The following is a 27,251-nucleotide window of genomic DNA, read 5'->3' as shown; positions in this document are numbered from 1 at the left end:
GAATAAAAATGCAAAGTTAATAGAATTATGCATTTCATACTAAGTAAAAGGAAAAAAAAAACAACCTGAGACAAGCTCATCTTTTGCACAAAAAGACTTCAAAAGACTTGAAAGCAAGTGACTTCCAGTTTATGATGGATTAAATGGTTCTGTGTGATAGCATTCACCTTGTACTTACCAATGCCATCAGGTAAGACCTGAAGTAAATTCTGAGAAACAAGCAAGTCTGTTAAAGAAGTCAGACCACTAATTTCTTCAGGAAGGCATTCCAATTTATTTTCAGAAACATCCAAACAAAGCAGGTTTTTCAGGTTTCCTACTTCCTGTGACACAAGACAAAAAATTTAAGTCATGCTCAAACACGTAAGAAAGCAATTTGAAAAATGTACCATTGCAATGAAATTCCACAAAGTAAAACAATTATTTGTATGACCTCTAAATTGGCCGTTCTCTACACGACCTCTATATGCAGAAAAAAAAAGTAAATAATTACACTTTACATATGCTAAACCAACCAAGTGATTTAGTCACAGTTTCTTATTCTAGCTATTAAGACTGCCTTCAGTAGTCAGACAAGGGATGCTGAGCACACTGAGGCAAACAGCAGTCAAATGTGGAGTTTTCCCTCAAGTAGACTGCACAGTTGTTTTTTCAGAAAGGCAGATTATCAACCTGCACATAATTAAATCTACCCCTCCCAATTAACCCTAGGCAAACTAGGATTAGTCTCTCCTGGCTGTTACAGCAACGTGCCATGACATCTAGGGATTTCATATCTTCACATCTCCCGACTACAACAAATGTAGAAACAGGAATTAGGAGTGTTGCTCTAGCAAGCATATTTGAACTGCCAAGTTATACTGCCATCATCTGCAATTATTATTGACTACTTAAGGTTTTTACAATGGTAATCCAACAATTAGACAGAGAAATGCCTTTGCCCCTACTAGCTATCAGAGCACCCTCCCATTTCCCATGTACACAGACACCTCTATACATGCTTGAGAATAGTTCTTACTTTAGTCATTCACCTTTCAGAGAAGAGAACAGCTGGGGCAGAACTGCCCTTTACTTTTACATATATGAAATTTTCATACTGTGACAGCAGCCATGATCCTAACTCACAGTATCAGTTCTTTTACTTTTGAAACACCTGCCTCTCAAGAAGACCTTTCATTAAACACATACACATACCCTTTATCCTACAAGTTCATCTTTTGGCCATTAGACAAAATACACAATAATGGCCAATTTCAATAAAAACAGCATCTGAAGTCAAACTTGACCTCTTATAAATGATTATTTCTACTTAAAAAATTATTAGGCCAAGCCAACAAAAACAAAGTCAACTAAGCCCACTAAACTGTAACTGATTTCCCAGGTACACAGTTGACAATTAGATCAAAATATGAAATAACAGCAAACTGCAGGAGGAACTGAAGAAAAATCAGGTTTTGACATGTCTGTAAAGGAAAAAGGGGAAAAGGACCCATCCCACATGTTATCACAATTCTTAAAAAAAGAAAATTTGGAGTGCTGTAAGCTTTAAATGCTAAGGCCCTCATCCTGTGAGTGATATCAGATAGGGGATTTGCCTGAATAAATCAAAATTTCTATTTACGGCAACAGTTCTGTTACTTCTCCCTAACACTGTGCTTCAATGGATGAAGATGACTGCAAAAAGCAAAAAATCATACTCAGAACTATTAAAACTGCAATTTAGATAGATAAACATGTGAGGGTTAGCTCAGATGACTAGTGACTCCCTGATCATTGGGCAAGAACTGTAAACAGTGGGTGTGTCATCCTAAAAATTTAACAATGCAGCTATTAGGAAACAATTCCTTTGTCAAAATGCTTAAAAGAAAATTTCTGACAATATACAGTATCATGGCCAATCCCTTATTAATTTATTAAGAGAAGACCCTTACACACCCAAAGCCAAACCCAGGCAAAATGAACTGAGAAATCTATTCCATTTTAAAGCACTTCCCTTTAGGTATGAATGAAAAGGTTTTCTTCTAAAAGCATCTTCAAAATTATTCAATATTAGTAGAGCTCATCTTTACCTGAGGTATTTCAGCTAACTGGTTTCCATCCAACCAGAGGTCTTTAAGATTGAAAAGTGCACCAATTGTTTCTGGCTACAACATAAAACATCATAAGGTTAAGTAGCATAGCAGCTTTAAGTAAAAAACAAATGGCCACCTTGCAATTAAAATATAAGTAAACCAATTCTTATGCAAGCACTAGTTAGAGGTACCTTGATTAAATGTAGCAAGGGTGACTGTAAGCTTCTGGGAACTCCATCACACAAGTTAATTGCTATAGCTTAACAAATTACCATTCTTTACCTGGCATTAACTAACAAATTGCATGCACACTCTTGATCAACTGCAAATCCAACATTTAATTGAGTCAGACTTCATGGGACATGAAAGATATCTTTTTGGTAGATCAATCTGCGACAATGTAGGACCCTGCAAACCTCAATAGTTTGCTCAGCCCTTTTACAAAGGGCTACTCTCACCCTGAAAATAAGTGAGCTTTCATCTGTGCTCAGCTCATCCAGCTCCCGACAGAAGCCCATGTATTCATTGTAACTGCAAGCGCAGACAAGAGTTTGTGCCCTTCCACTCCTTTTTACTTCCATAAAAAAAGCTGTGCAGTGCTCTCATTTTCTAGAGATAAGCTGCAGTTTTTTGAGTAGAGTGATATTGTACTGAACAAGACTAAGTAGATATAGGAATCACCAGCTCACTGCCAGAATTCATCTGTGCATACAAAAAGACTCTCCCTCCACACGTTTTTCTTTCTTCAATTTTGGACATCATATAACCTATTTAATCTAAATGATGCATAAAACAAGACCAATGTGCACTTTCAGTGGCATGTTCTCTTACCAAGTGATAAAGTTCATTGTTTCCTAAATCAAGTTCTTCTAGTCGCTGCAGCTGGGCAAGTGATCTGTGAGATAAGTCAAAGCAAAACCACATTAGACTAAACCAACAGAAACCCTATGTATTTGAATGAGCTCATTTTACTGAAACTTGAATTTCAAATTACAATGTACTGAAGGCAGACAGCTATTTTACCAGGCATAGACTATTTGCAGTAATACCTTACTGAAAAAATAATTTGGTTTGTCAGTCTAACTGTATTTCTTTGAAACTTAAAACTTAGAACAGGCAATCAAATCATTATTTTTTTTTTAATTTTAACCGTAAGTCCCTTGGGGTGGAAAATGCCACATAGTCTAGTACAGTTAGTTAGATTTATTTTTAGGGGAAATTTACAGTTATGCAACTGGACAAAAATTCCCGATAGTGTAACTATGTGACTCAAGACTCAATAAATCCATTATTTATCTTCTCAGCATGTTCCATCCTTTTCTGAAGTATTTCAGGTTGGATTCAAGACTGTAAACAGAGGGAAGCCCAAAAGGATGTAAAAGAAGTTCTCTGAACATAAACAGACACAGAAAGCCACCCTTCTCCTTCAAAAACAGTCTGTTGCTTACCTTCCCCAAAGTCACAGTAGCATGAAAGCCAGCAAGACTTCTCAACTACATTACTTGCAGTCAGAATTTTCCAGGAGCAACAAAACTGTCAATATTTGTGATAGTTTCATTCTGACACTGCATGACAAAACTTAGTTAGCGATTCCTATCTTCTGATCACTGACATTTAAAGTGCCTTGTGGCTCACAGCTATAAACAGCCACAACCAAGGCAGTGGGTAGACTGACAGGAAAAAAGGAACCCAAAGCAACTAGGGATGAGATTCTGATTAAAATAGGTTAAATCTTTTACAGTATCTATTAGATTATCTAAACAAGCAAAATAGGAGTCACCAAAGCTCCTGCAAGAAGCAGCCAGTTAGTGAAGGAAGGAAGCTCCTTCATTAGAGAAAGAAAAGGCTTCTTCTAGGCAGACAAAAAGGATTCCCAAAATATAAGATACAAAATTCATCTTACAAAAGACCACAAAGTCCTCTGCCACAGATAACACAGAGACACCTATATAACTTTTTTCCCCAAAAATCACAGTAGGTGGAGTCAGACTTTAGACATCAGTAGGCCTAGTTTGCTACTGAGGCTTTAGAAGCCTCCAGGTTTTAGAAGCTGTTGGTTACTCAGCCCCAAACGCAAACACTTATTTAAAAGGTCTAGAGTGGAAATCTCCAACATCTTGTTACCCTACTTTCACGGTTATGAAATTTCAGCATGAGAACAACCCAAACCACCACTCCCACTGCAGACACACTCGTTCAATGAGTGCAAGAAGTGTTTGGTGCTGCTGCCTTCTATACTGAATATTTTTTGTAGAGCAAAGCCAATCCACACAAACTGCAAGCTCCAGTAAATAATCAAGTACAACTAGGAATAATGGATGCAACTAGATGTGGCTAAAAGAAGGCTGTATCTCATACATGTCGTCAATTGGCACTGAATATTTTTCTAGCTGTCATTCAGTTTCACATGTTAGCAGATTTTAAGAATAAGAACATTTTGTTAATATAATCAAACACACAAAATGTCACTTACTCAGGTAAATACGTCAGCAAGTTTTCTCTCAGTTCCAGTGAAGCCAGGTTATAAAGACTAAAACAAACAAACAAACACATTTTAATACAATCTTACTTTTCAGAAGTGTGTGTTTACACAGTTTAAAACAAAATTGCTGTAAAGTGGTTTTTTGTTGTTTTAGTTCAACCAGTCCCTGATGGGAAAGGCAGAATACAAAGACTAAATTCTTGCATGTTTCTCTGTGATAGGCAATAGATTAAAGCTAGAAAGTAAACAGACAAAACACAAATTTCCATTTGTTAAGAGGTCTGTAGCTGCAATTTACTGAACAGAGCATACTCATTTGAATTGCATTCACTTACTTGCTTTCAGAATCTGTCACGGGCTACCAAAGTTACAGAGTACCAGGTAAACCCATCACTGTTCTAATGACGCCTGCTCATTACTGTGAGTGACATTATGCTTCTAAGCGGCTCACTCACTCCATATCCCGGGCTTTTACTAACATCACCATAGCAACATTCAGATTTCTCAGGGGTTTATTTATGACTAAATGGAACACAAGGAGTCAGACATTATCCCAACACTATAATCTGCTCTAATCCTCCACCATCACAGGGAAAAACAAAAATCAGATATGGTGATTGCAAATAAGGAGTTTTCTGCAACAGAATATGTTCCATCCCGGTGTGCACAGAAGGGGGACAGTGGCTAGGCCTTAAATAAAATCTAGTTTAGAAACAAGAATTCCACTAAATTTGAAACACATTAAGTCTAAATGTGTACACCTTAGAAAAAAAAAGAAGCCCTTACATTTACACCATAAAAATTTAATTTACAGCTATCTAAGCAGAGAAAAACAACAGAACTGATATAATGACTTATCAAAAAGAAATGAAAATTTGTCATGGATTGACTCTGGATAGTGTCTGAAAAATAAATCCTTATTTCAAACACATATTTTGTAGTGCATTCAGAAAATAGTGAATGAAATCTCAGGAGTTTTGATTACAGACTCAGCAGCCCTCTCCAGCTTTTAAAATAAACACATTTTACCCAGTGGATTCTGTATTCCTTCAGAAAAAGTACACTTTAAATATCCCATATAGGTGAAGATACTTCAGTGGAAGCCTATTACAAATCCAATTAAAGGTTAAGTGAGAATAACTCAGCTACCACCACTCAAAATCAATGACAGAAAGAAGGTAATAAGGCAGCCATCATTCCAACAACGCAAGAGAAAACTCACATGTAAAAATTTTAACACTATAAAACACAAGTCAAGATGGGACATGGTATTTGACATCCTCACAGAAACCAAACAAGTGAAGGGAAAGAGGGAAGGGGTGATGGAGAACCATTTATCTCCAAGAGGACTGTGAGTCTGATCTTACTCACATTGACACCCACAGATTGCCATTATATTTTTGTTTCCGGTTTTCTAGAAACCTAGTCCAATCTTCCTTTAAATTTTGCACTTTCTCTTCAAACTCATATTAGGTGAGGCCTATGACTCATTTTTATCAAGAGAATACAAAAAGGATGCATACACCGACAAGCTGCTTTGTAATCTTGTGTTTACACATCACCCACCATCTACTTATCTCCCTCCTCATCACACTGAAGCATTGATGAGTAAAATGGTGCAATCTCTTAATTTCTTTTCTTATCTCAGACACCACTTTGGCTGAGGCCAAACAGAAATCTTTGTTAGGAAAACCATGTTCAACAGCAAGAACTTGGGAACCACCATCTTAACCAGCCTTATAGTATCATTAAACTGGGCCAGGCCAGTGAATCAGCTCAGGAAATTGATCTTGTTTAAAAATATCCCAGCAAGGAGAGTAACACAGATCCCTAATCCAACACAGAATAAATCCCCTTAAACACCTGGGTTAGTATGAGTGCCAGGACGGTGCAAGGAAGGCAGCTGTACTGCAGTGCTGTGGGGACTCCGTGGGTAGCTGTGTCCTTGCAAGTACCCACACACAACCACCTCTGCACTCAACCACATTCCATGCATTTCGGAGACTGTGGCCCACCACAGTCCCAGGTGATGTTCTCTTCTTACGGGAGTAAACTACCTATCAGGTTATGTTTTCATCTCTAATGACACAGCTTTCTGAAGGATAAATGCTTCATTTATTCTACAGCTATTCTCACCCACAGCATGCTCACAACCCTAACTCTACCCTGGAACAAAAAAAAGACACTGCCCCACACTCTTTACTCTATTCTTTCTACTTCTTCCAAGGTCTTAAGTCCAAATCCAATGAAAGTCAACCCCAATAAGAAACATGAAGCTAACCACCAAGTAATGTAAAATACAGACTAAGTCTATTAAGTTTAAACCAGCAAAGTTGCACCATTAGACTGAAATGTTATGTTTAAGGTGGATCCATCAGACAGAGAGGTCAGAAAATTAAAGGAAACTTGTGACTCATTGTTCTTAAATTTTGACCAGTTAGAGAAACGGCTCCCAGCAAACCTAGGTGCAACTTAAAATGTGAAAATCTGAAAGCTATCATATAAAATAGCATTGTAAAATACCACTTATTCAGACGACACGTATGTAAAGGTACAGTACGTACCTTCGAGATAGGCTCCTGTTCCAAGTCAAAAGAAGCTTCCAAAAAGAAGCCTCTTTCTCTTCTCCTCGCTTCATTGACTGTATCACCAACTGCACAAAGACCCTGAAAAGACCAATCTCTAACCTCCAGCCCCTAGATCAACCATATCCTGGACTACATCAAAAAAAGTGTGGCCAGCAGGCTGAGGGAAGTGATTCTACTCTGCTCTGGTGAGATCCTACCTGGAGCACTGCATCCAGCCCTGGGGGCCCCAGCACAGGAAAGGAACAGACCTGCTGGAATGGGTCCAGAGCAGGGCCACAAAAACAGGGAGAGGATTAGAGCACCTCTCCAATGAAGACAGGCTCAGAGTTGGCATTGTTCAGTCTGGAGAAGAAATTTTTTTACAGTGAGCGTTGTGAGACATGTTATAGGGTACCCAGAGAAGTTGTAGATGCCCCACCCCTAAAAGCATTCAAAGGTCATGTTGTAAAGGGCTTTGAGCAACCAAATCTAATGAAAGAAGTTTCTGCCCACAACAGGAAGGTTGGACTAGATGATCTCTGAAGTTCCCTTCCAACCCATTCTACCAAATTCTACCAAGATGCTTAAACTTGGATGGTTTCAAGAGTTCCTGTAGCAGAGTTAACTACCACTTCAGTTCTTCCCTCAGTCTGCTGTATTTCACCCACAACTACTCTACCTGCCAGCAACATATCTTCCCTCAGTGTCTGAACAACCAGCTCCATGTGGATTTTTGGTGTAATGATATTTTCAACACAACAAAAGCAACATTAGCCATATAGGGAAGCCATATATGCTTCCTGAACATGCCATATATGCTTTGTGAATTTCCTAAGGGTCCCTGAACACATAACCATGTAGTTCATGGTCTATATGCTCAAGGTATGCATTTTGCCCTTCTTCTTACAAGGTTCAACACTACATGCTTATTTGTTTCCAACTACTGCATAATGCTGACATACAATTAGACAAAGTTACCATGAAAGAACCTAACAATTCATATCCGTTATATGATAACCTACAAATAATACAATAGTCCTGCCTTGGTTATGCTTTGGTTACAGAAACCTGTTTTACAGTGTGGATGATAAAGAGCACTGATAAATCTTCGTAAAATTAATCTGGTAGAGTTGAAAGACAGAGACCTTCTGTCCACACCATGCAATATGGGAAAGATATTTTTGCAAATTCTTAGGTAATAAATCTCGCAAATTCTTATGTGAGCCAGAAATTACAGGAAGTATGAATTTCCAAAATGAGGGCACTACCAAACTATCTTCACACACATGAAATCCTATAGTTCTACCTCAGAATACAAGGGAAGCTGAAAAAACAACTAGAAAGCAAGGCAACTAGATTTGGTTTGATGAAACTGTTATTATGTCTCACTAGTATTATTAAAGACCATTCATCCAGAAATCATCTTCAAGAGCTTTCCCCCTCCTCTTTTTTGGAGACAGAGTAACTTGATGTAACTTGTATCTAAATTACACACTCTTCTTCCCTCTCAAATTTAAGTGTATCATATTCAGGGGAAAGGTACATATGGCTTTCTTTAGCAGGTCATTTCTGGAGTTTGACAAGCAGAGCAGCATTTTAGTAAGAACAATTCTCGTAACAAAATCTGAAATTAAGGATTATGGTCTCAATACCTGCCACTTTCTACAGAGCTGGGAGAAGTGGACACAAATTACAGGAGGGAAATACTCCTTCCTTGGAAGACTAATTTCAAACAGGCACAAAAAAAGTAAAGCTAATAATTTTTTCATCCTAGACTTACACAGCAAAGGCACTGAAAGCCAGAGAAAGAGCATTGCATAGTTAGTTACTTGAATTGAATTGTCAATATGATTAATTGGCTTCTAAAAATCTACAGATCTTCCACAAGTAAAAACAGGATAAAAAAACCAGTATCTTTCAGCCACTCTCTGGAGGAAAGCCTAAACAGATCACCAGTAGTACAAGTAACATCCAAATTTTAAAAACAGAGTAAAGTTCCACAGTTTATGGCCAAGGAATTCGCTAAATATGTTACGGAGGTAGTCTAAGCTGCTAGTTAAGACTAGCTTTCTACATAAGCTTGGCTTTCAAGCTCTGCTCTCTCTCCCTCACACGCACAGCAACACGCATGGACCAAAAGAATGGACAGGAACCCTTCAAAAGGCATAATCAAGAAGAAAAGAGAGATTCATAATTACAGCTCAGCCTGTTCACTTTTGAATGCTTTAACCAAACATTGTCTGATTTGCTTATCAAGATTACTGACACAGACTGCAAAGGTTAAGCCAATTCACTATTACAACATGATTTCATTTTCAAAATATCTTCCATTCCACTCATGCAACGTCAATCTTCAACAACTTCAATAAAAATGGAATTATTTAATTTCAAAAAAATAGCGCTAAATATGTGCTAATTTTTTTTTCTTGTGTAACATACAGGATGCAATATCTCTTACTTAAAGGCCAGATGGCACTGCATTCACTATTACATTGTTAAAGGGTTCCTGAAGTAAACTTCTGAGTTCCTTTACATCCAGTTTTGGCAGTTACCAAACAGCCGTGATTATCACTGAATGCTCTACCAACTCAGACTCTGTAAATATTACTTGCCACGCTAAATTCAGATAAACCAAAATAAGAGCTTTTAATACTATTTTTAATACTACTTATATCAGCCTGGCCAGACCACCTACATCCAGTTCTTCTCCTATGTATTTGCAAGATAACCCTCCCCCTCACTTCTGCTGAATCATGTAAAACCGTATGTTAATCAGACATTACTATGCTAAACCTGAGAACAGAATTACATTGTCTTATTCCACACAATTTTAAGAATATTTTCCATTCTGTGTGATGCTACCAGATGTGTAATCTACACTTGAGACATCCAAGCATACACTAAGAAAAACACAGTCAAGGACTGGCCCAGGAATCCGTTATCAGGATTAGCATGCCATTCTGATCTGCTTCTGGATCATCTGCATTGAGCATGTCACCCTGCCCTTTGAAGACCTTTTACTCTCTCCAGCTATTCCTATTCCAATCAACATTAGAGACTCTGTTTCAGAGACTGCGGAAAACTTCAAAACCTCTAGAATTAAACATATATATGCAAAACCACCACGTTCAGTGACTAACGTGAAATCTCTGGATATCTATGGTTCCATGACTGTTGAAAAGCACGCCTATAACCAATCTTTCTGCAAAACAATGCTAACTGCAGCAACATTTGTTCTATTCTTTTCATTATTTTCACTTTCACAATGAAATGCCTGTTCCAGCATTCTACCTGCTAGCTGCAAACGTTAAGAGGAAAAGTTCTCTGCTTACCTGGTAATTCCCTTTCAGTAGTAAGGTCCACAGATCCTTTCAGCCTGCTTGCAGCTTGGGGGTAAACCAGACTCATCAGTCATAGGCATCAGAATATCCTTCCCATCTAAAGAAATTCACCCTCCCCACGTTAAAAGTTTCTAAAGCCAAAATAAGGCTATCCTACTTTCTTGCATCAGAGACTGTGCAGTCCTCTTGAAAAAAAAACAAAAAAGGGGAAGGGGAGGCTGTGAATGATGGGGATACTACAAATCATTATATTTCTATGATCTTTTGTTGAATTCTCAGGATTTCAAGATCATGTTCAAGTAAGAGACCATCTGTACATTTTCAGGGGAGGAATAAAGACTGCGTATGGCAGAGGAAAACTTTTTTTATTTACCACGTAGGGAACTTTCAAAATACCCTTCCTGCCAGTCATGAATAATCTCATAATTTAAAGCTTAGCATCCAAAAAAACTAAAAGTAATCTGGCAATCTTTATCTTTTCCATGCACAGACAAGACTGCTGAAAAAATTGTGAAAGCTAAAAACTGGGTATCAGTTAGATGTCTGGTGTGCTGATGGACAGCAGCTCTTAAATTGTAATTTAAAGCACAGTAGTGAAGCTCTGCCCTTTGCTTCAGCCATTTAAAAAACTTGTTGATTTTGTTGTCCCCACAGAATTTGACAGATAACTGTCTTTTTCAAACATGCATTTCATGCTGAAAGGACTGGTTCTTCAGCTAAGGACAATTCCTCGTGAAGCACCCTTCTGGGAGTCCAACGCTAGATTAAACATCAGAGACATACATAAAAGGCTTTCCAAAGAAGGTAACTGGATCTCATTCAAGCCTAAGAACCACAAATAAATAATAATGTGCCATCTGTAAAATAACTTGAAAAGCAGCACTATATGGTTCTCTAAAATCACAAATCTTTGCTGGTAAAAAGCCAATGTCACAGTGAGTTGAAGCCAACATTAGAGAATGAACACATGGACAAAGAAGGTGCTAGGGACAGACAGACATTAGATTATTTATGCTACTACTGTAAGGCATGCCCTAGGAAGCCTCGATTTACTCAAATACCCTTACATACAAATACTCTGATTTTTGAATTTCAGACAGTCATGCCTTGTGTTTTGGGTGCTACACAAATAAGTAAGTATTGAAGAGAAACCCTAGAAGTGGAAATTCCTAAATGTTACCAATGCTGGGAGGAACAGGTTATGCCTGCTTGTTGGGCAGCTCTACAGACACACACAGTCCTGCAGAATAGGCAAGGAAATTACACTTGCTCTCATTAGACTGAGAAATGCTGTAAAAGACACTCCTACTCACAGCTTAAATGGCGTAACTTGTTTCTCCAAATAGTTCAACTACCCAACAGGACAAGTACTGCTCCAAGCTGCACCCACCTAATTATTAGCTTAAGTATCTCACATGTATTAACACTCACTGTTTTACTCCAGAGAGCAACCAAACTACAAGTTAGGAGAACACAAATCACAGAGAAACACAAAAAGGAGCACTGGTAACATTAAGATATCTAGTCTTTTATCCAGCCCTAAAGTAGTGTATCACACATATTTTTAGCAAGCCCTGAAACAATACATGAGCTTAAAAGAGGAAGGCTACATCCAGCAGGGAAAAACTGTCAGCACATATACCAGCATTGGATAAGCCGACTGAAGTGGTCACACAGACTAAGAAAAGCTGACATACTCTGAGCATGGCTACGAATAAGCACGAGGAAAGGCAAAATGTTCAAAGAAGGTCCTGCCTATGTTCTTCAAACATCCAGTTGTGACCCTTAAAAATACTCCTTTTAGCAACACAAAGGAAAAGAAAAATATAAAAGGTCTGTGCAGAAGAATTCTTAATGGCACAGTAAAAATATTAATGGAACTCTACATATCAATGGTTTGAACAAGCTCAGCCACTGGCCTGGGACAGTGAAGCTGAACTCTGGCACTCACTCACCTTATACATCAGACCATGGGAAAAACGGATTGAATATCCGAATTCACAAGGAAGACACACTTCCACTAATGGCTCACCACAAGGCAATTCAAGTCTATTATCTGCCATTAGGAAGAACTTTCTTACTAACATTTAAATTGCTACTGTTTGTAAAATATTTGCCAATGCTTTTGCTGCTTTCCCCATTAAGACAGTAAGGCAAATTTGCATTGCCACAAGATTTTAAGTAGGTAGCTAAAAAAAAGAAACAAAAAAAGACCCTAAGTATATACTGATCACGGTACTACACGAAGATGAATGAGATTTCACTGGCTGTATTAGGCAGCTTTCTAGAAAGCACCATAAGACTGTAAGAAATTAGGATGCATTTCCCCAAGTTTCCACATGCTCTAGTCATTAGAAGACCTGCAAAAAGCACACGGACTTCAAATTTTTCCCCAAACATGCCCAACTAGAGTAGAATAAAACACCAGTATGGTTTTTTTGTTTGCTCACTATTTGACAGAGCGCACACAGGTCCAGCCTATTCCATCAAATAACACCATGCATTATTATCCAAAGGACACTGAAACTCCAGTAAGGCATTTGCAAACATATCCAAACACTTTTAAGAGCTTTACTTAGTCTGTTCAGCCAGAAAAACACAATTAGTATTACTTTCTAATTCCCAGCACTTTTTGGGTCCCAGTAGAACAAAGGAGGAAACAAAGACTACAAGTATGCAACCTCTGGAGAAGCCACAGAGCATTTCACTACTTTTACCAAACGCAGGTTGGTTGGCTGCACCATCAAATTTACTTGCAATAAATGATGAAAATTTTGTAAACTAAAAAAGGAAAGTTGCACTTGTTGGTAGCCAGACTGAAAAAAAACCAAATCTCTAACCTAAGTATCTAATGCTAAAAATCCAGTAAGATTCCCTCTCAGAAGCAATCTATAAGGACTTCAGGTTGCTAGTTCACTACAAAGACGACCTCCCAATAATTTCCAGTTGGAACCAAACAGGATCTCTTTCTGTCTGTTGTCAAGACATTCCTCGACACACTTCAGGAACAGTTACATTTTGGGTGGATACCCCATGAGTTTCCCTCATACTACATTAACATTCTTCTGAGTTCAAAAGCATCCATCCTTAGTCCAAGCTTACTGTTGATTTTCCAACTGCCAGATTCCCACCTACTAGGAACACCTGATGAGAAAAAAACAAGAGTCCCACACATTTGTCTCTGCTTCTTTAAGCATAAACTTGATAATAAAAACTTCTACTAATGAGATTAAAGTGTTTTTGTAAAAATACAATATTCATATTCTAGACAGCAAATGTGGGAGCACTTCCCAGATCAAAGCAGGCCTGTCAGACTTGAATAAATGTCTATCTCTCAGAAGAAATCTCCAAGACCATCAGGATGAGCACATGGGTCTTCCTGATGCAAGTGAGAACCCCAGATTTTTAGCTTCAATATTGGGAATCAAATACCGACCTTGAGGGAGGAGGGCTTACACTGCTCTGTTCTGCAACAGCTCACACAGGGCTGAAATAGTATGACAGCATTTCCATGAACTGCTTAGGACCAGTATGAGGCAAATTTTTACTTTTTTTTCTTGCACAGCTGACATATACTGACATCTCTACAAACCTCTGGTATCCCCATTTTAACCAAAGTCGTTTCCAGTCATTTGCTCCAGAACAGAGTCTATCACCACTCACACTACCAAATGACAGGCAGGACAAGCAAGAAGCCACAGCCACCACAGCCAGTGAGCTCTCAAGGAAGCCAGCAACCTTCCTCTAGCTACTGTCTGCGAAGCAGCAGTCCACCTCATGCTTTGGCAATCATTTCAGCTTGTCATGTTTCTTATATTTATTTTCAGAATCAGGCAGGATCCCAAATTTTTGACCTTGGTTTTCAGTAACTGCAAAGTCTGAACAGGCCTGTTTTTAGCTGCCAGTGCTGGAAAAGCTGCATGAAAAGTTTTGTGGACTTTTACAGAACAGGAAGAATGTCACAAAAGCCTTGGCCCATGCAATTTTTAGGTAAGACTTTCCCCTAGTCACTGGGTGCACATTAACTCTACGGGTTAGTGCTTGCAGAAGGTTTCAAAGGACATTTTCTGCTTCTCTTGCTGCTGGAACGGTTCCAGCTGACAGCTTTCATACCCATGAGAAGTGGCTAAAGTAATGCTCGTCTGAACTTGACTACATTGCAGGGGCTCTTATTATTAAAATCCTTTCAAGAAGACTCCTGTTTAGAAACAGCTGGAATTGACTGAACCAACAACAAATCAATGCAAAGGGTAATAGACCTGTGCAGCTATTTGCCAGGGGAGAATACTAAAGATGTCTACGCATGTTCAAGGAGAAACTGGACAAGTACATTGAGGAGAGATTCACTATGGGCTATCAATTAGATAAACCAAAACTCTAAAGCTCAAGAAGTCCTCTGAACCAGAAACAGTCAGAGGATGCAAAGAGAAATCATCAAATACACACTTTTCTTTTTAATTCTCACTAGGCATCTACTTACTGTAACTGTAGAAGGAAGCTGGGGTAGATGAGCCTTTGAGATGAACTAGCAGAGTCATTCTCATGTATTCAACTGAGGCAACATGGAATTACCTCTTCTCCTTCAAACTGGAAAAGATACCCTTCTCCCCACTAACAGGACAGAGATTTCCCTTCTGAAAGTATGAATGTTCATTTCAGACAAAAGGAGACAGATAAACACTGTTCACTTTCCACATGTCTCCACTTTGGAAGTCTGTCCTTGCAACTCTGCTCTACTTTCCAGAGTTAACAAACACATCTTAAAGGCTTATAAAATTTCACCTTTAAGAGCTGTTCCTTTCATCTCCACAGCTCCCACTGGAGTTTTTTTCAGAACCAGACTGCTCCCATACTTAGTTATGAACCTTCTAATTTTCATCCTGATCCCTGCCAGCTTTAACCCATCTGTTCTTGTGCCAACAATTGCCTGGTTTTGAGCTAGGTTGCAAGCCATCTGACATGCTCACAATAATGGATCAATGATCTACTACAACGTAGGAAAGTAAAAGGTCAGATTGACATCACAAAACACCTAATTAATTTTGCACCTAAAATTCCAAGTTACTCTAAATCACAGAGAAAGTAGTTGAACCATACACATACATGCTGAAGATTCCGCATTAGCCTGCTAATGTCAAGTGAAAATGCCAAGGGGTTTCTTTAAACAGATCCCTCGGACTTGAAAGAATAGAAAAAATAAGGATAGACCTGTAAATAATTTTATAGGAGTATTACATACAATTATGCAAGTCATTTATACAATAAGCATAAAAATAACGAGAAAATAAATTAAGGGAGTAATATAGTATAAAAAACTTACTTTCCAATGTTTTCAGGTAGTGCTTGCAGAGAGATGTCGTTTACTGAAAGACACGTTAGATTCTGCAATTCAGGAAAGCTTTCAGGCAACCTATGGAGATATTAATTCAAATCAAGGACTTTCAGCAGAAGTATTCTCATTCATGTGAACAAGAGTTTATTTAGCAAATACACACAGAGGGAGACGTTCCCAGACTCCAGCATGACTCTCAGAGAATTCTAAGGATCATAATAAGAAAAAAACCCATGTTTACTGACTTTAAAGTTTATTCTGTGTCAAAGAATAGGTAATATACTTATCTCCCAGCCCCCTTCTTCCCTGTCCCCAGTTTGGAACTTCAAAAAGCTGTAGTTACGCACTATGAACATTTTAAGCATTTTCACAAAAATTAAAAAGAAAAATCAAACATTAAAAAAACAAAACTTTTTTACTATTATTTTCTTGTATCACCAAATGGTAAAATAATTAAAATTTATTTTTATTCAGGCTTCAGTTACATACATGCTTATAGCATGGCCATTCTGTATTAGATACTAAGCTGCTCTTCGATTGCTGCTTTTTGAAGAAACAGTCTGTTCACTATGAAGACAATGTTCTGTGTTACAGCATTCCACATTTACTGGTTCACAACACAACAGCATGTAATCCCTCCCTTCTTACACTATAAAATGCAGTCATATGCAAAACACTCCCAAAGTTACCAAAGCCTTTAGGTCTATCACTCAGTCGGTCTCCTGCAAGGCTTGGCTCCCTCTTCCCTTCACACTGATGGATTCCTGTACTACTCACTGGCAGCCCAGTCGCACCAAGCAGCTCAGTTTGCAGTTGCACAGGAGACAGGATGGGGTAATAGGGCCAATGAGGTAAAGGAGAAGAAGCCCCTGGCCCAGCCACCCAACTTGTGCTTGACTCCCAGAGCACGCCACCTAAGCTCAAGCTGTAGAATTTGGTTTGGTTCCTGCTCTCCCCATCACTCAGCTCAAGGCACATGATATGACCTGCAGGCAACTAGCCAAAGGGAGACACACACCTACAGGCAAATATAACTGTGCTCAATGGGATGGAGAGAAGGAAAAAGGCGAATTAAACTAGGGGGGGAAGGGGGCAGGGCTTTTCATGTGCTCAACTCTGTACTACACTGCTGATCATTATCTGGACCTTATTGACAGAACGTGCTCAATATCTTCAAAATGTGAGCTTCACTGAAACAATTCACTATCACTTAGACTCTAACAGGTTTAAGAGTGGAGTTAAATGGTTTGATTATCTTTTGCTCAGCCCTGAAGTCGACAGATAGCTGGACTCAATGATCACAATAGGTCCCTTCCAATTAGAACTATTCTATTCTACCTGTAGCATGCAGTGGACTTCCAGTCTAAACTGTAATAAATGCACCTGCTTTTAATCAATATAAACCTGAAATCATCTGAAAACAGCTGGGAAAATGGTACACCAGCCAGTTTTAATGCTCCAGTTTCATCAATCATTTAAGTTTGTCAATGAGGCAACATACACTGCAATAGTGGTAGGACATTGATCGGGAAGATCTCCGACTGGCTTTTAAGCTTAGAGGAAATAAGGACAAGAATTAATGGCTAAAAAAAGTTCCCAAATATTACACAGAAAAGGAAATAACTACTAGACTTTCCCACTCTGCCTGGGCAAATCAGTGTCAAACTTACGTGCTGTTGTTATACAGGTAAAACTGAAATTCTGGATCTCATCACAGAAATACCCGGCAACCAGACATGAACAGCTTCTGGTGTCTGTGCTTTCTAACTTAGCAAACTGCTTGGAGTGATGTTTTCCAGGACACACATACACTTTGGAGCCACTTCATCATGAATTTTTAAAATTCCCTTAAATTGTCTACAAAGAGGTAGGAGATCTATTTCAACACCATTGAAAAACTCTTTTGTGAAATCCACGAAGCTGTAGCTGTGCATTACAAGTACTATTTGAGGAAACACATTACTTAGGCCTCAGGCCTTACTGACCACAAAAAATGAAGAAAAATAACTAGAACGTTACTACAGACAGTTTTGATTTCAATACCCCAAGGTGCAGCTCTGAGCTTTATACACTGCACACTGATGCCCGGAAAAAAGCTGTTCAGTGACCCTCACCACTTGCATATCCAAACATCAGTTCAGCGTCAGTTTGCTTTGCCGGATTTTTGTGGTATTATTATCCTCACTGTATAAATAGGCTACAGAGCCACAGGGATTAAGATCACAAGTGTCCCTTTAATGCCCAGAGATGTGACTTTCCAGAGAACTTAGGAAGCACTATGGGTGATATTCAAAGCGCACTTCTGAAGAATCTAAGCTGCACACGTGGAAGAAGCCATCTTGCGAAACCACTGGAGCAGCTTAAGCTATTACACACACACTCCTGTTTCTCAGCACTCCAGCAGACCAGCCAGCCAGCTAACCCTGCAAGTACTCCTAACCATCTCAGTGCAAAGCAAAGCAGGTCAGCGAGCACCCACTATGAACGCTCTGGCTTATGTGACTTGCTCAGCATCACAAAGGAGTTCTGTGGCAATAGCTGGCTTAAGAAATAGTTCTCCAAATAGTATGTAAAAGCTTGAACTAGCAGATCCTCTCTTCCTTGCCATCTCCACCCTCACTTCACTAGATAAATTCCAAATTCTGCAGCAAATTGAGCAGAGAAACAAAACTCTTCTGTACTAAAAGTGCACATAACCTCCAAACCTCAGCTCATCAGAACACAGCCTGGCAGCAGACACAGCAGCCACTGACACACACAGTCATTTCTGCCTCATGTTACTGCATGTCACTGTGTTCCAATTGATGGGAGAGTGATGAAATGCTAGTCCAAGCTTTAATCATTAGTAAAAGCCATTATCTGCAGCAGCTAATCTACAGTCTATTCCAAATCGTCAGACACCTGGGTTTGTGCCAATGCATTTGCACTAACCATTGCTTTATCTCTCCCAAGTATAAGCATGGTATTCCTATGCATATAAGAAAAGTAATGAAAATTACTTTATAGACAATCAGATTTACATTTCTCCTGGTTGACTAACAAATTTCATCTCCTCCCAGGAAAGATGCATATCACTTTTTACATCTAAACTTTTGCTGCGGTCCTTGCCAGAGACAAGCAGTGTTGGGAAGATTACATAGACAGCATAGATCACAATTTTTCAGGACTTATTTAAAATTCTAATTGTTACAGTAAAATTGAAATTCTGGTATGTCAAGTACTAAGAAGAAGGTGGAAGTTACCTAGTCAGGGGATTCCCACTGAAATCTGCTACCTGTAGTGCTCTGCAGAATGAGATGCTTTCTGGTATTTCAGGAATATCTGCAGAAGAAAAAAAAAAGGAAAAAAAAATTGTCAGCAGCTGTACTTTATTTACACTGAAATTATTGCTTCATTACATTGAGTAACTTGCCACTGGCAAGGAGCTACCTTGGTATCTTTCAAGACATTTCAACATGCTTCATGTCCAAGTACATAACTATTGAAGTAGAGCCATTTTGTGCTTTTTCACATCCCATTTTCCCCTCCTGCTCCATGTTCATCTTCCTACTACTCACCTGTCCTTGGACTGATCTTTATCAGGATCTGCCCATCAAAAAACCAGACAACCTATGTGCTAGGACTGTCCTAAACAACCGATTATAATCTGAACCTCTTGTGATTTGATCAACACATGCCCATACTCTGTAGTGGAAAAAAGTACGCGTGGAGGGAAAACAAGGGAAAGAAGAAGAGAATGTGCAAGTCTTTCCACCTGCAACATACACTCATGAAGCAGAACCAGCTACCCTCACACTAAAGCCAGATAATTTGAAAATATTATTCAAACTGACAAGGTGCAAGTAAGCGCTAGTACACTATTTCAGATTGCCAGAAAGTAAGGAGATATCTTGAAACAGACTTTTTTTTTTCAAATAACTTCGATATAACAGGTTTACCTACTGAAGTCAGGTAAGTCTTAAAAATAAAACTGTTTTCTTGCCCTCTTACAGCAAACCGTATCTCTACAAATACACTGTGGGTCTTCTAATTAAGTCCTTGTTTACCATCACTGAGATCTAGCAAAACTGAAACAAATACTTTCCGTTTCCTCAAATCTCAAAATAAAGATTTATGATCCATTTTGAAAATAATTCAAAAAAGAAGAGGCAAAACTTAGACTTCTGTTTCCAAGTTTTTTGCTATTTCCCTTTTTATTACAGAGCACTGTGTCTACTCTATCTCCTCGTCTTGCTATTCCCATCACAAATAATAGTTTGGGAAATGCCTGCATAGATTTTCCTCATGCAAGTGGTACCATTGACCTAAGCAGCCATGTGTGATCTAAATATGTCGGAAAAAATTTGGAAGTTAGGTCTCTTCCTACCTAAGTAACTCAGAATTGACTCCTTATGTATTTTGTTCATTTTTCTCCCCAAAAGAGGTGTGATGGAGAAAGAAGTATAGGAAGGAAGAAAGTACCTTCTCATCACGTTCATCTCTTACCAGGTAAACAGCAAATGCATCCACTTTGAACGATTCCCAGCTCAGAACCCAATCACAGAATGGCTTGGATTGGAAGGGATCATGTAGTTCCAATCCCCCTACCATAGGCAGGGATACCTTTCACTAGATCAGGTTGCTCAGAGCCCCACCCAATCTGTCCTTGAACCCTTCCAGGGATGTGGTATCTGCAACCTCTCCAGGCAACCTGTTCCAGTGCCTCACTACCCTCACAGTGAATAATTTCTTCCTAATCTAAACCAATTCAAATAGATGTTTTAACTTTCACCTTGCATTTATGTACACACACAACCCTTTCACACACAGATACACACTTTTCTGTGTGACTCATTCTCACAGATTAAAAACAAAGAAACACACAAACCACAAAACAGCAAAGCTGAAGTAAAAATAACTATCCTAGTTTGTTTGGGGAAAAAAATACAAACACATAAAAATGCAGCATATAAAGCAGAAGGTAAATCCTCAATGGCAAAGTTTCTGAAACTAATCATGTTACTGATTTCCTCCACCAAAGTATAATGTCATTGCCATACTGCAAATAATCTCTCTTCTACTTCTGTATTATGTACTACAAAACCCAGAAAACATTCCTTCTCAGCAAAACTATTTTGATAAGTTTTTTTCTTTTACAAAAGTCTTGGGTATTATCTGTAAAAGCCAATAGGTATCTGAGCTAAGTAAGAATTACTCCAGTATAGGATACTACTTGAAATAAGGCAGTATAGGCACTGTTTACAGTCTGAATGCATTCACAAATTACTAAATCTGTTTTGAAAATAAAATGTGCTTTTCCAGACTATGACGTCACTACATGAGCAAAACTCTTCAGTAAGAAATGTTAAGAGACACAGGGAAAAGAAGGGAAATTCCATTTTTATGGTGTTTTTTGCACATAATCTCTGACCCAGGAGACCAGGGTAAATGCATGTTGGAAGGAAGACTTGCCCTTGGTCAAGGAGGATTGGGTTAGAGAAGACCTAGGCAGACTTGTTATCCAGAAGTCCATGGGCCCTGTCAGGACGCTTCCACTAGTGCTGAGGGAGCTGGTGGAAACCATGGCTAGGCTGCTCACAATCATCTTCAAAAGGTCATGGGGATCAGGAGAGGTGTCTAAGGACTGGAAGAAAGCAAATGTCACCCCGGTCTTCAAAAAAAGGCAATAAGGAAGACCCAAGGAACTGCCAGCCAGTCAGCCTCACATCAAACCCTCTAACAAGGCAATCAGGAGTAGTCAGCATGGATTCACTAAAGGTAAATCCTGCTTGACCAACTGATTGCCTTTTACAATGAAACAACTATCTGGGTGGATGAGGGAAAAGCAGTGCATATTTTCTACCTTGACTTCAGCAGGGCTTTTGACACTGTTGTCCAGGATAACCTTAGAGCCAAACTGAATAAAATGTCCAGCACACAGCTGGATAAACACATTGTGGTGGGTGAGCAACTGGCTGACAGGTCAAGCACAGAGGGTAATAGTAAATGGGGGAACATCATACTGGTGACTTGTCACTAGTGGGGTTCCACAGGGCTCCATCTTAGGCCCTCTGCTCTTGAACACCTTCATAAATTACTTGGACTCAGGACTGGAAAGGATACTAAGCAAGTTTACAGATGATACAAAACTGGGAGGAGCCATTGACTCCCTCAAAGGGAGGGAGGCCCTGCAGAGAGAGCTCAACAAATTAAGAGAACTGGGCAATCGCCAGCCACATGAGGTTCAACGAGGGGAAGTGCCGGATTTTGCACCAGGGACGGGGCAAACCTGGATGTTTGTACAGACTGGGGAATGGGAGGCTGGAAAGCAGTTCCATGGAAAGGGACCTGGGGGTCCTGGTCAATGGCAAGTTGAATGTGAGTCAGCAGTGCCCTGGCAGCCAGGAGGGCCAACCGTGTCCTGGGGGCATCAGGCAAAGCATCACCAGACAGTCGAGGGAGGGGATTGTCCTGCTCTGCTCTGCACTGGGGTGGCCTCACCCTGAATACTGTCTGCAGTTTTGGGCACCACAATATAATAAAGATATTAAGCCATTAGAGAGTGCCCAAAGGAAGGCAATGAAGATGGTGAAGGGCCTTGAGGGGAAGCTGTATGAGGAGCAGCTGAAGTCACTTGGTCTGTTCAGCCTGGAGAAGAGGAGACTGAGGGGAGACCTCATTGCAGTCTGTAACTTCCTTTTGAGGGGAAGAGGAGGGGCAGGCACTGATCTCTTCTCAGTGCTGACTGGTGACAGGACCCAAGGGAATGGCCTGAAGTTGTGTCAGGGGAGGTTTAGGTTGGATATTAGAAAAAGGTTTTTCACCGAGAGGGTGGTTGGGCACTGGAACAGGCTCCCCGGGGAAGTGTTCACAGCACCAAGGCTGACAGAGTTCAAGAAGCATTTGGACAATGCTCTCAGGCATGTGGTGTGATTCTTGGGAATGGCCCCGTGCAGGGCTAAGGGTTGGATATGACAATCCTTGTGGGTACCTTCCAACTTGTCATATTCTGTGAAGTATTTGAAGGGAGGGTGTCAAGAGGATGGAGCCAGGCTCTTCTCAGTGGTGCCAAGCAGTAGGACAAGAGGGGCAGAAACTGATGCACAGGAAGTTCCACCTAAAGATGAGGAAGAACTTCTTTACTGCGCAGGTGACCAAGCACTGGAGCAGACTGCTCAGAGAGGTTGTAGAGTCTCCCTCACTGGAGATATTCAAGAACCATCTAGACACAACTCTGTGCAATGGGAGCAGGGAGATTGCCTCAGATGACCCACTATGGTCCTTTTCAACCTTCCCCATTCTCTGATTCTGTAAAGTGCATTTTCCTTCCCCCCTTGATACCTTCACTATTCACTTTTCTCCTCTGCCTGTATGGACAAAGGATGGACAAAAATTCAGTGCAACTGTTTGAAGTGAGGATCATTATATATTTATACAAGATTGAAATATAACTCATTTTAATTGCAAGGCATCTTAAAAAGATTTCTCAGGCAAAACACAACCAAGTTAGGAGCAGATACTTTATCACTATATATGAAGACTAGTGTAACATTGAATTGTTGAATTCAGAAGAGAATAGGCGAGTAGCATTTTAGTATATGACAAAAAAAAATGAGTGATAATTATAGCAGAGAAGATAATGGCACATAACAATAGCATTGACATAATCAACTGGAATGCAGCAGAGGATATTAAAATATATAAAGAAGTTCTTTTGTCTCTTGATGGATTATGAAGTTTTCACCATTAGTGTGGAGTACTCTATTTTGTTACAGACATTAACATACATGTCTCTGCCAATATCAGCAACAGTAAAGTTGAATACTTTTCTTGCCACTGCTGGATAACCAGCTCAAATCCTACTTAAATATCCAGGATTCTTCTAATGCTACACTCTGACGAACACTCTGCATCTACATGATGTCCCAGATGTTCTGGCATACAGACTGTGCAGCATTGCTAATAATAAAGCCATAAACCAAGCATAAGCCCTGTGACATGTGACAGTACAAATACACTGGCAGCAGAAAAGTTGTGGTAGCAGAAGTGGATCAAAATCAAGCTTGGCAGTCATGTATACAAGAGGGCATGCGTACTCCTCTCCATTCAATACACCTTTTCAGATGTTTATTGTTATAGTTTGCACAAGAATTTGCTAATGATTTAGCAAGCTCTGTATAAGTCTCTTTAGAAGCAAGTTTGACATTAGGGAATTCTGTACTGTCTGGGTGAGAAAATTACTTCTAAAAATGCTTTTGTTTGATGCCGATCCTTTTTTTTTTTTTTGATTTTTACAACACCTACATCACTCAATCCCCCTTCCCCTAGTTTTCTTCCTCTAGTGGCTGGGGAGGTAGGGGGAGAAGATAATCTTATTTTTAAACTGATAAATCCTTTTGCATGGCACAATTTTGCAGCATTTTATTTGAATTTCAAGAAATGGTAATATTTCATCTACCCAAAGCCTACACACCAGCATCCTTTACACACTCTGCAATAGCGAACATAATTTCCAATACCTAATCAATATCATGATAGAAATGTCTGGGAAAGTCCTATGATACAACAGGGCTACCAGACCAGAGCTACTCACACAGTGACTCTAGCTCAAAATAAAAAGTATTTTTGCGAGAATTTTGCTGAAGTCTCAGACATGAGAGATGCACCACATTCCTTAGGGAGAGTTCACAATGCTCGAGTCTTTCAGGAAGTAACTACTGGATGCTGTCATATTTTCCAGCTATGAAGGAGACACAAAGCACTGTGCTTTAGGAGAGCTGGAGCTGGCACACTGCATACATTCCAGCAAAAGTCAACTGAATAGACCTGATCTAGACAGTCATAGTGCAAGGCCCACCAACAGGTATACACAACACAAGCCAAGCAGCTTTAACTGCTTAGTGACTACTAATTAGGCAGTTGATTGGTTTACACCAAATTTATACCCAGGGAAGCCCATTCTAGACTCAAAGAATGTGAATCCATGCAGCATTATCCCTCAAGAGAGATATCCAGCAGCAAAACAGACCTCATCCATCCAATTCAATACACAGATGATTTTTTCCCCCTCCTCTTCTCATATATATAATATACATTATCAACTACAGTATTTACACACACACACACAGAGAAGGTCCATTGAAGCATTAAGCACTGCAATGCTCAAGTGATTTAGGAGCCTAAAGGTTCTCTCATCACTTCCACGGAAGTTCCTCTGTGCCACCCACCTTAGGCTTCTCTGAGAAGCCTGCCCTTGGGAAAGCTCTGCTTTCCAGCCCTGCTCTCCACCTACTCCACCTTCCAAACATGGGAGGAAAGAAACTGCCCACTTAGTCAAATACCTTTCAAGTAGGAATTTGTGCTGCAAATATTTGTTTGTCTTTGTGAAGGGCTCTCCAGCTGGAAAGCCCAGCTGAGCAGGCTGTTGTCTCACAGACACCACCACCACATTTCTCTACCCTCCAAAAAGCAGCCAAGTGCAGCTCCGAGAGGGTCTGACTCCAGGGGGAAGGGATGGTGGAAGGTTACTCATCCTCTCCCTCCATTTTCATGTTGAGATCCAGTCATACACAATGATCAGACAGGTTTCCTTTCTTCTAAAACCAGAAGGCTTTGCTACTATCTCTGAAGACTGAAGTAACCAACCTCTTTAGATCAAGTGCTACAATTTCTAGGCACATTGTGACAGGAGTCACACGGTTCTTGCGAAGCCTATTGAGATTAAGTGGCTCTTGAACAGGTTGTAACATTTTCCTCTTCACGCTCTGAGGCTGAGAATATACAAAATACAAGACGTACACCACTTTTAAGACCTGTCTTTAAAGCTTTAAGGAAAATTCACCAGCAGGTTCAGGTTGGGTTTTCTCAAGTAAATCCCTTACTGTATAATTAACAAGAAACTGAAGAAACATGTCTCATTTCTCCTCCTCACTGCTTCTGGATATATCCCTTTTCCAAACAATGAGAGCAGCAGGGAAAAAAACCCTCAGCATTTCACGGATACGTAGATATTAGGCATGTTACTTGAAAGAAAACTCTGCATGGACAAGCTGGTTTTTGAACAGATAGGATGTGGTAATTCAACAGATTGTCCTTCTCAGCTGCAGGAAGCAGCAGTAACAGAGGATAAGAAGCTGCAGACTGGAAACAGGAAGAAAAATAGGGGGGAGAGGAAGAGGAGGAGCTCAAAGATCAGATGACGAGGAAACAGTAGTTCCAGGTGAACTAAGTGAAAGAGCCCAAGTTTGGCAACAAATTTAGGTCTTCTACCTTTTTACTTATACATGCCAATGGAGAGTTAAACAAGGCTTGAAAACATTTTTATAAGGATTTCCATCTTAGACCTTGAAGATAAGAGGAATTAAATACTTTTAGTCTAAGAAGCAAGGTGGGTAAAAACATAAAAACTAAAAATTCTGTGAATACAAGAACTAACAATGCCTGTTTGCAGATTGCCATTTTATGATATCTAGTCTAGATTATCCAGAAGATTAACGCTTTATTTTATGTCACTTCTATACATATCATCAGATATTTAACACTCTAGCTGATACTTCAGGCAGTCCCAAGATTTCTGTCCCCAACTTGTCTTGTTCCTTCCTACAGCCTTCCCTTGAATTTGGATGAAGACAACTGTTATGCATGGAAGTACGTTAGCAAAGTCTCCTTAGAAAGTAAGTTAAACATGGCAGAATATACCATGACGGAAAAATCCAGTTTTCTGTAATCCATTTAAAAATGACACCTTCTAAACTTCTCTAATTATTTCATCATGAGATTTCACTTTTCTTTCACTTTCTTTTCTTTCTCAATCACAGTCAGCACTTGCTGCTTCTTCCTTCCCCTCCTTGATGAGAAGCCCTGCTCAGGGATGAGGTCCAGTGATTTCTCTCTCACCTTACTTCTCTTGCTGCATATAAAGCTCTCCTCTTCCTCCAACCTACCAACATCAAATTCATTTTAGCCACCTAAATGCACAAGTCCCAACTTTTACATCACTTTTTCAAAGCGAGCAAGACTTTCTAAACATCTGTGATACTCTACAGAGGCCCAGAATCCAAAAGCAATCTGCAGCAGGTGTTTCTTCCCTGGAATGTTGCTTTGTACATTGATCCCTAAACTTCATGTGTAAGACGTTAAAACGATAATGTTTTTTAAGTACAAGTTTTAAAGTAACCTCAAGGGAGGAATGGGAGATAATACAAAGGAAATGTATGTCACAAGAAATAAGATTTGTCAAAAAAAACAAAGCATAAAAATCCAAACATGCAAAACAACTATTAGCAAGCAACCATCTAAAAGGGTGAAAAATTCTGTTATCTCCAAGTCTGCTTTGCTTTCATTAGCACAAAAAAAACATCCCCCAAACCAGTCACTGGCCATACTGAAGCTTAAGATACTCTACCACCATACAAAACACAATAGTCTCTGGTGGAATATGCAATGACTTTCAGATGTACACACCCAAGGTTGCAGTGA

At 39.6% G+C, this 27,251-nt stretch overlaps 1 protein-coding gene across 1 annotated transcript in view; it reads right to left on the bottom strand.

The window, feature by feature from the left end:
• The window catches only part of LRRC1 (leucine rich repeat containing 1), a 65,942-nt gene that overhangs the window by 18,082 nt on the left and 20,609 nt on the right, over window positions 1-27,251 (bottom strand). The window contains exons 3-8 of the mRNA XM_017814576.1: window positions 19,037-19,115; window positions 15,783-15,872; window positions 4,546-4,602; window positions 2,904-2,967; window positions 2,070-2,144; window positions 179-323 (exon numbers count right to left, since the gene is read on the bottom strand). Of these exons, the coding sequence (XP_017670065.1) occupies window positions 179-323; window positions 2,070-2,144; window positions 2,904-2,967; window positions 4,546-4,602; window positions 15,783-15,872; window positions 19,037-19,115 (510 nt within the window). The remainder of the gene's footprint in view (window positions 1-178; window positions 324-2,069; window positions 2,145-2,903; window positions 2,968-4,545; window positions 4,603-15,782; window positions 15,873-19,036; window positions 19,116-27,251) is intronic.

Source organism: Lepidothrix coronata, unplaced genomic scaffold (genome assembly GCF_001604755.1).
Source record: "Lepidothrix coronata isolate B3197 unplaced genomic scaffold, Lepidothrix_coronata-1.0 Scaffold45, whole genome shotgun sequence".
NCBI lineage: Eukaryota > Metazoa > Chordata > Aves > Passeriformes > Pipridae > Lepidothrix > Lepidothrix coronata.
The sequence above is the reverse complement of the archived record's forward strand: the minus strand, read 5'-3'. Positions and strand labels throughout refer to the sequence as shown.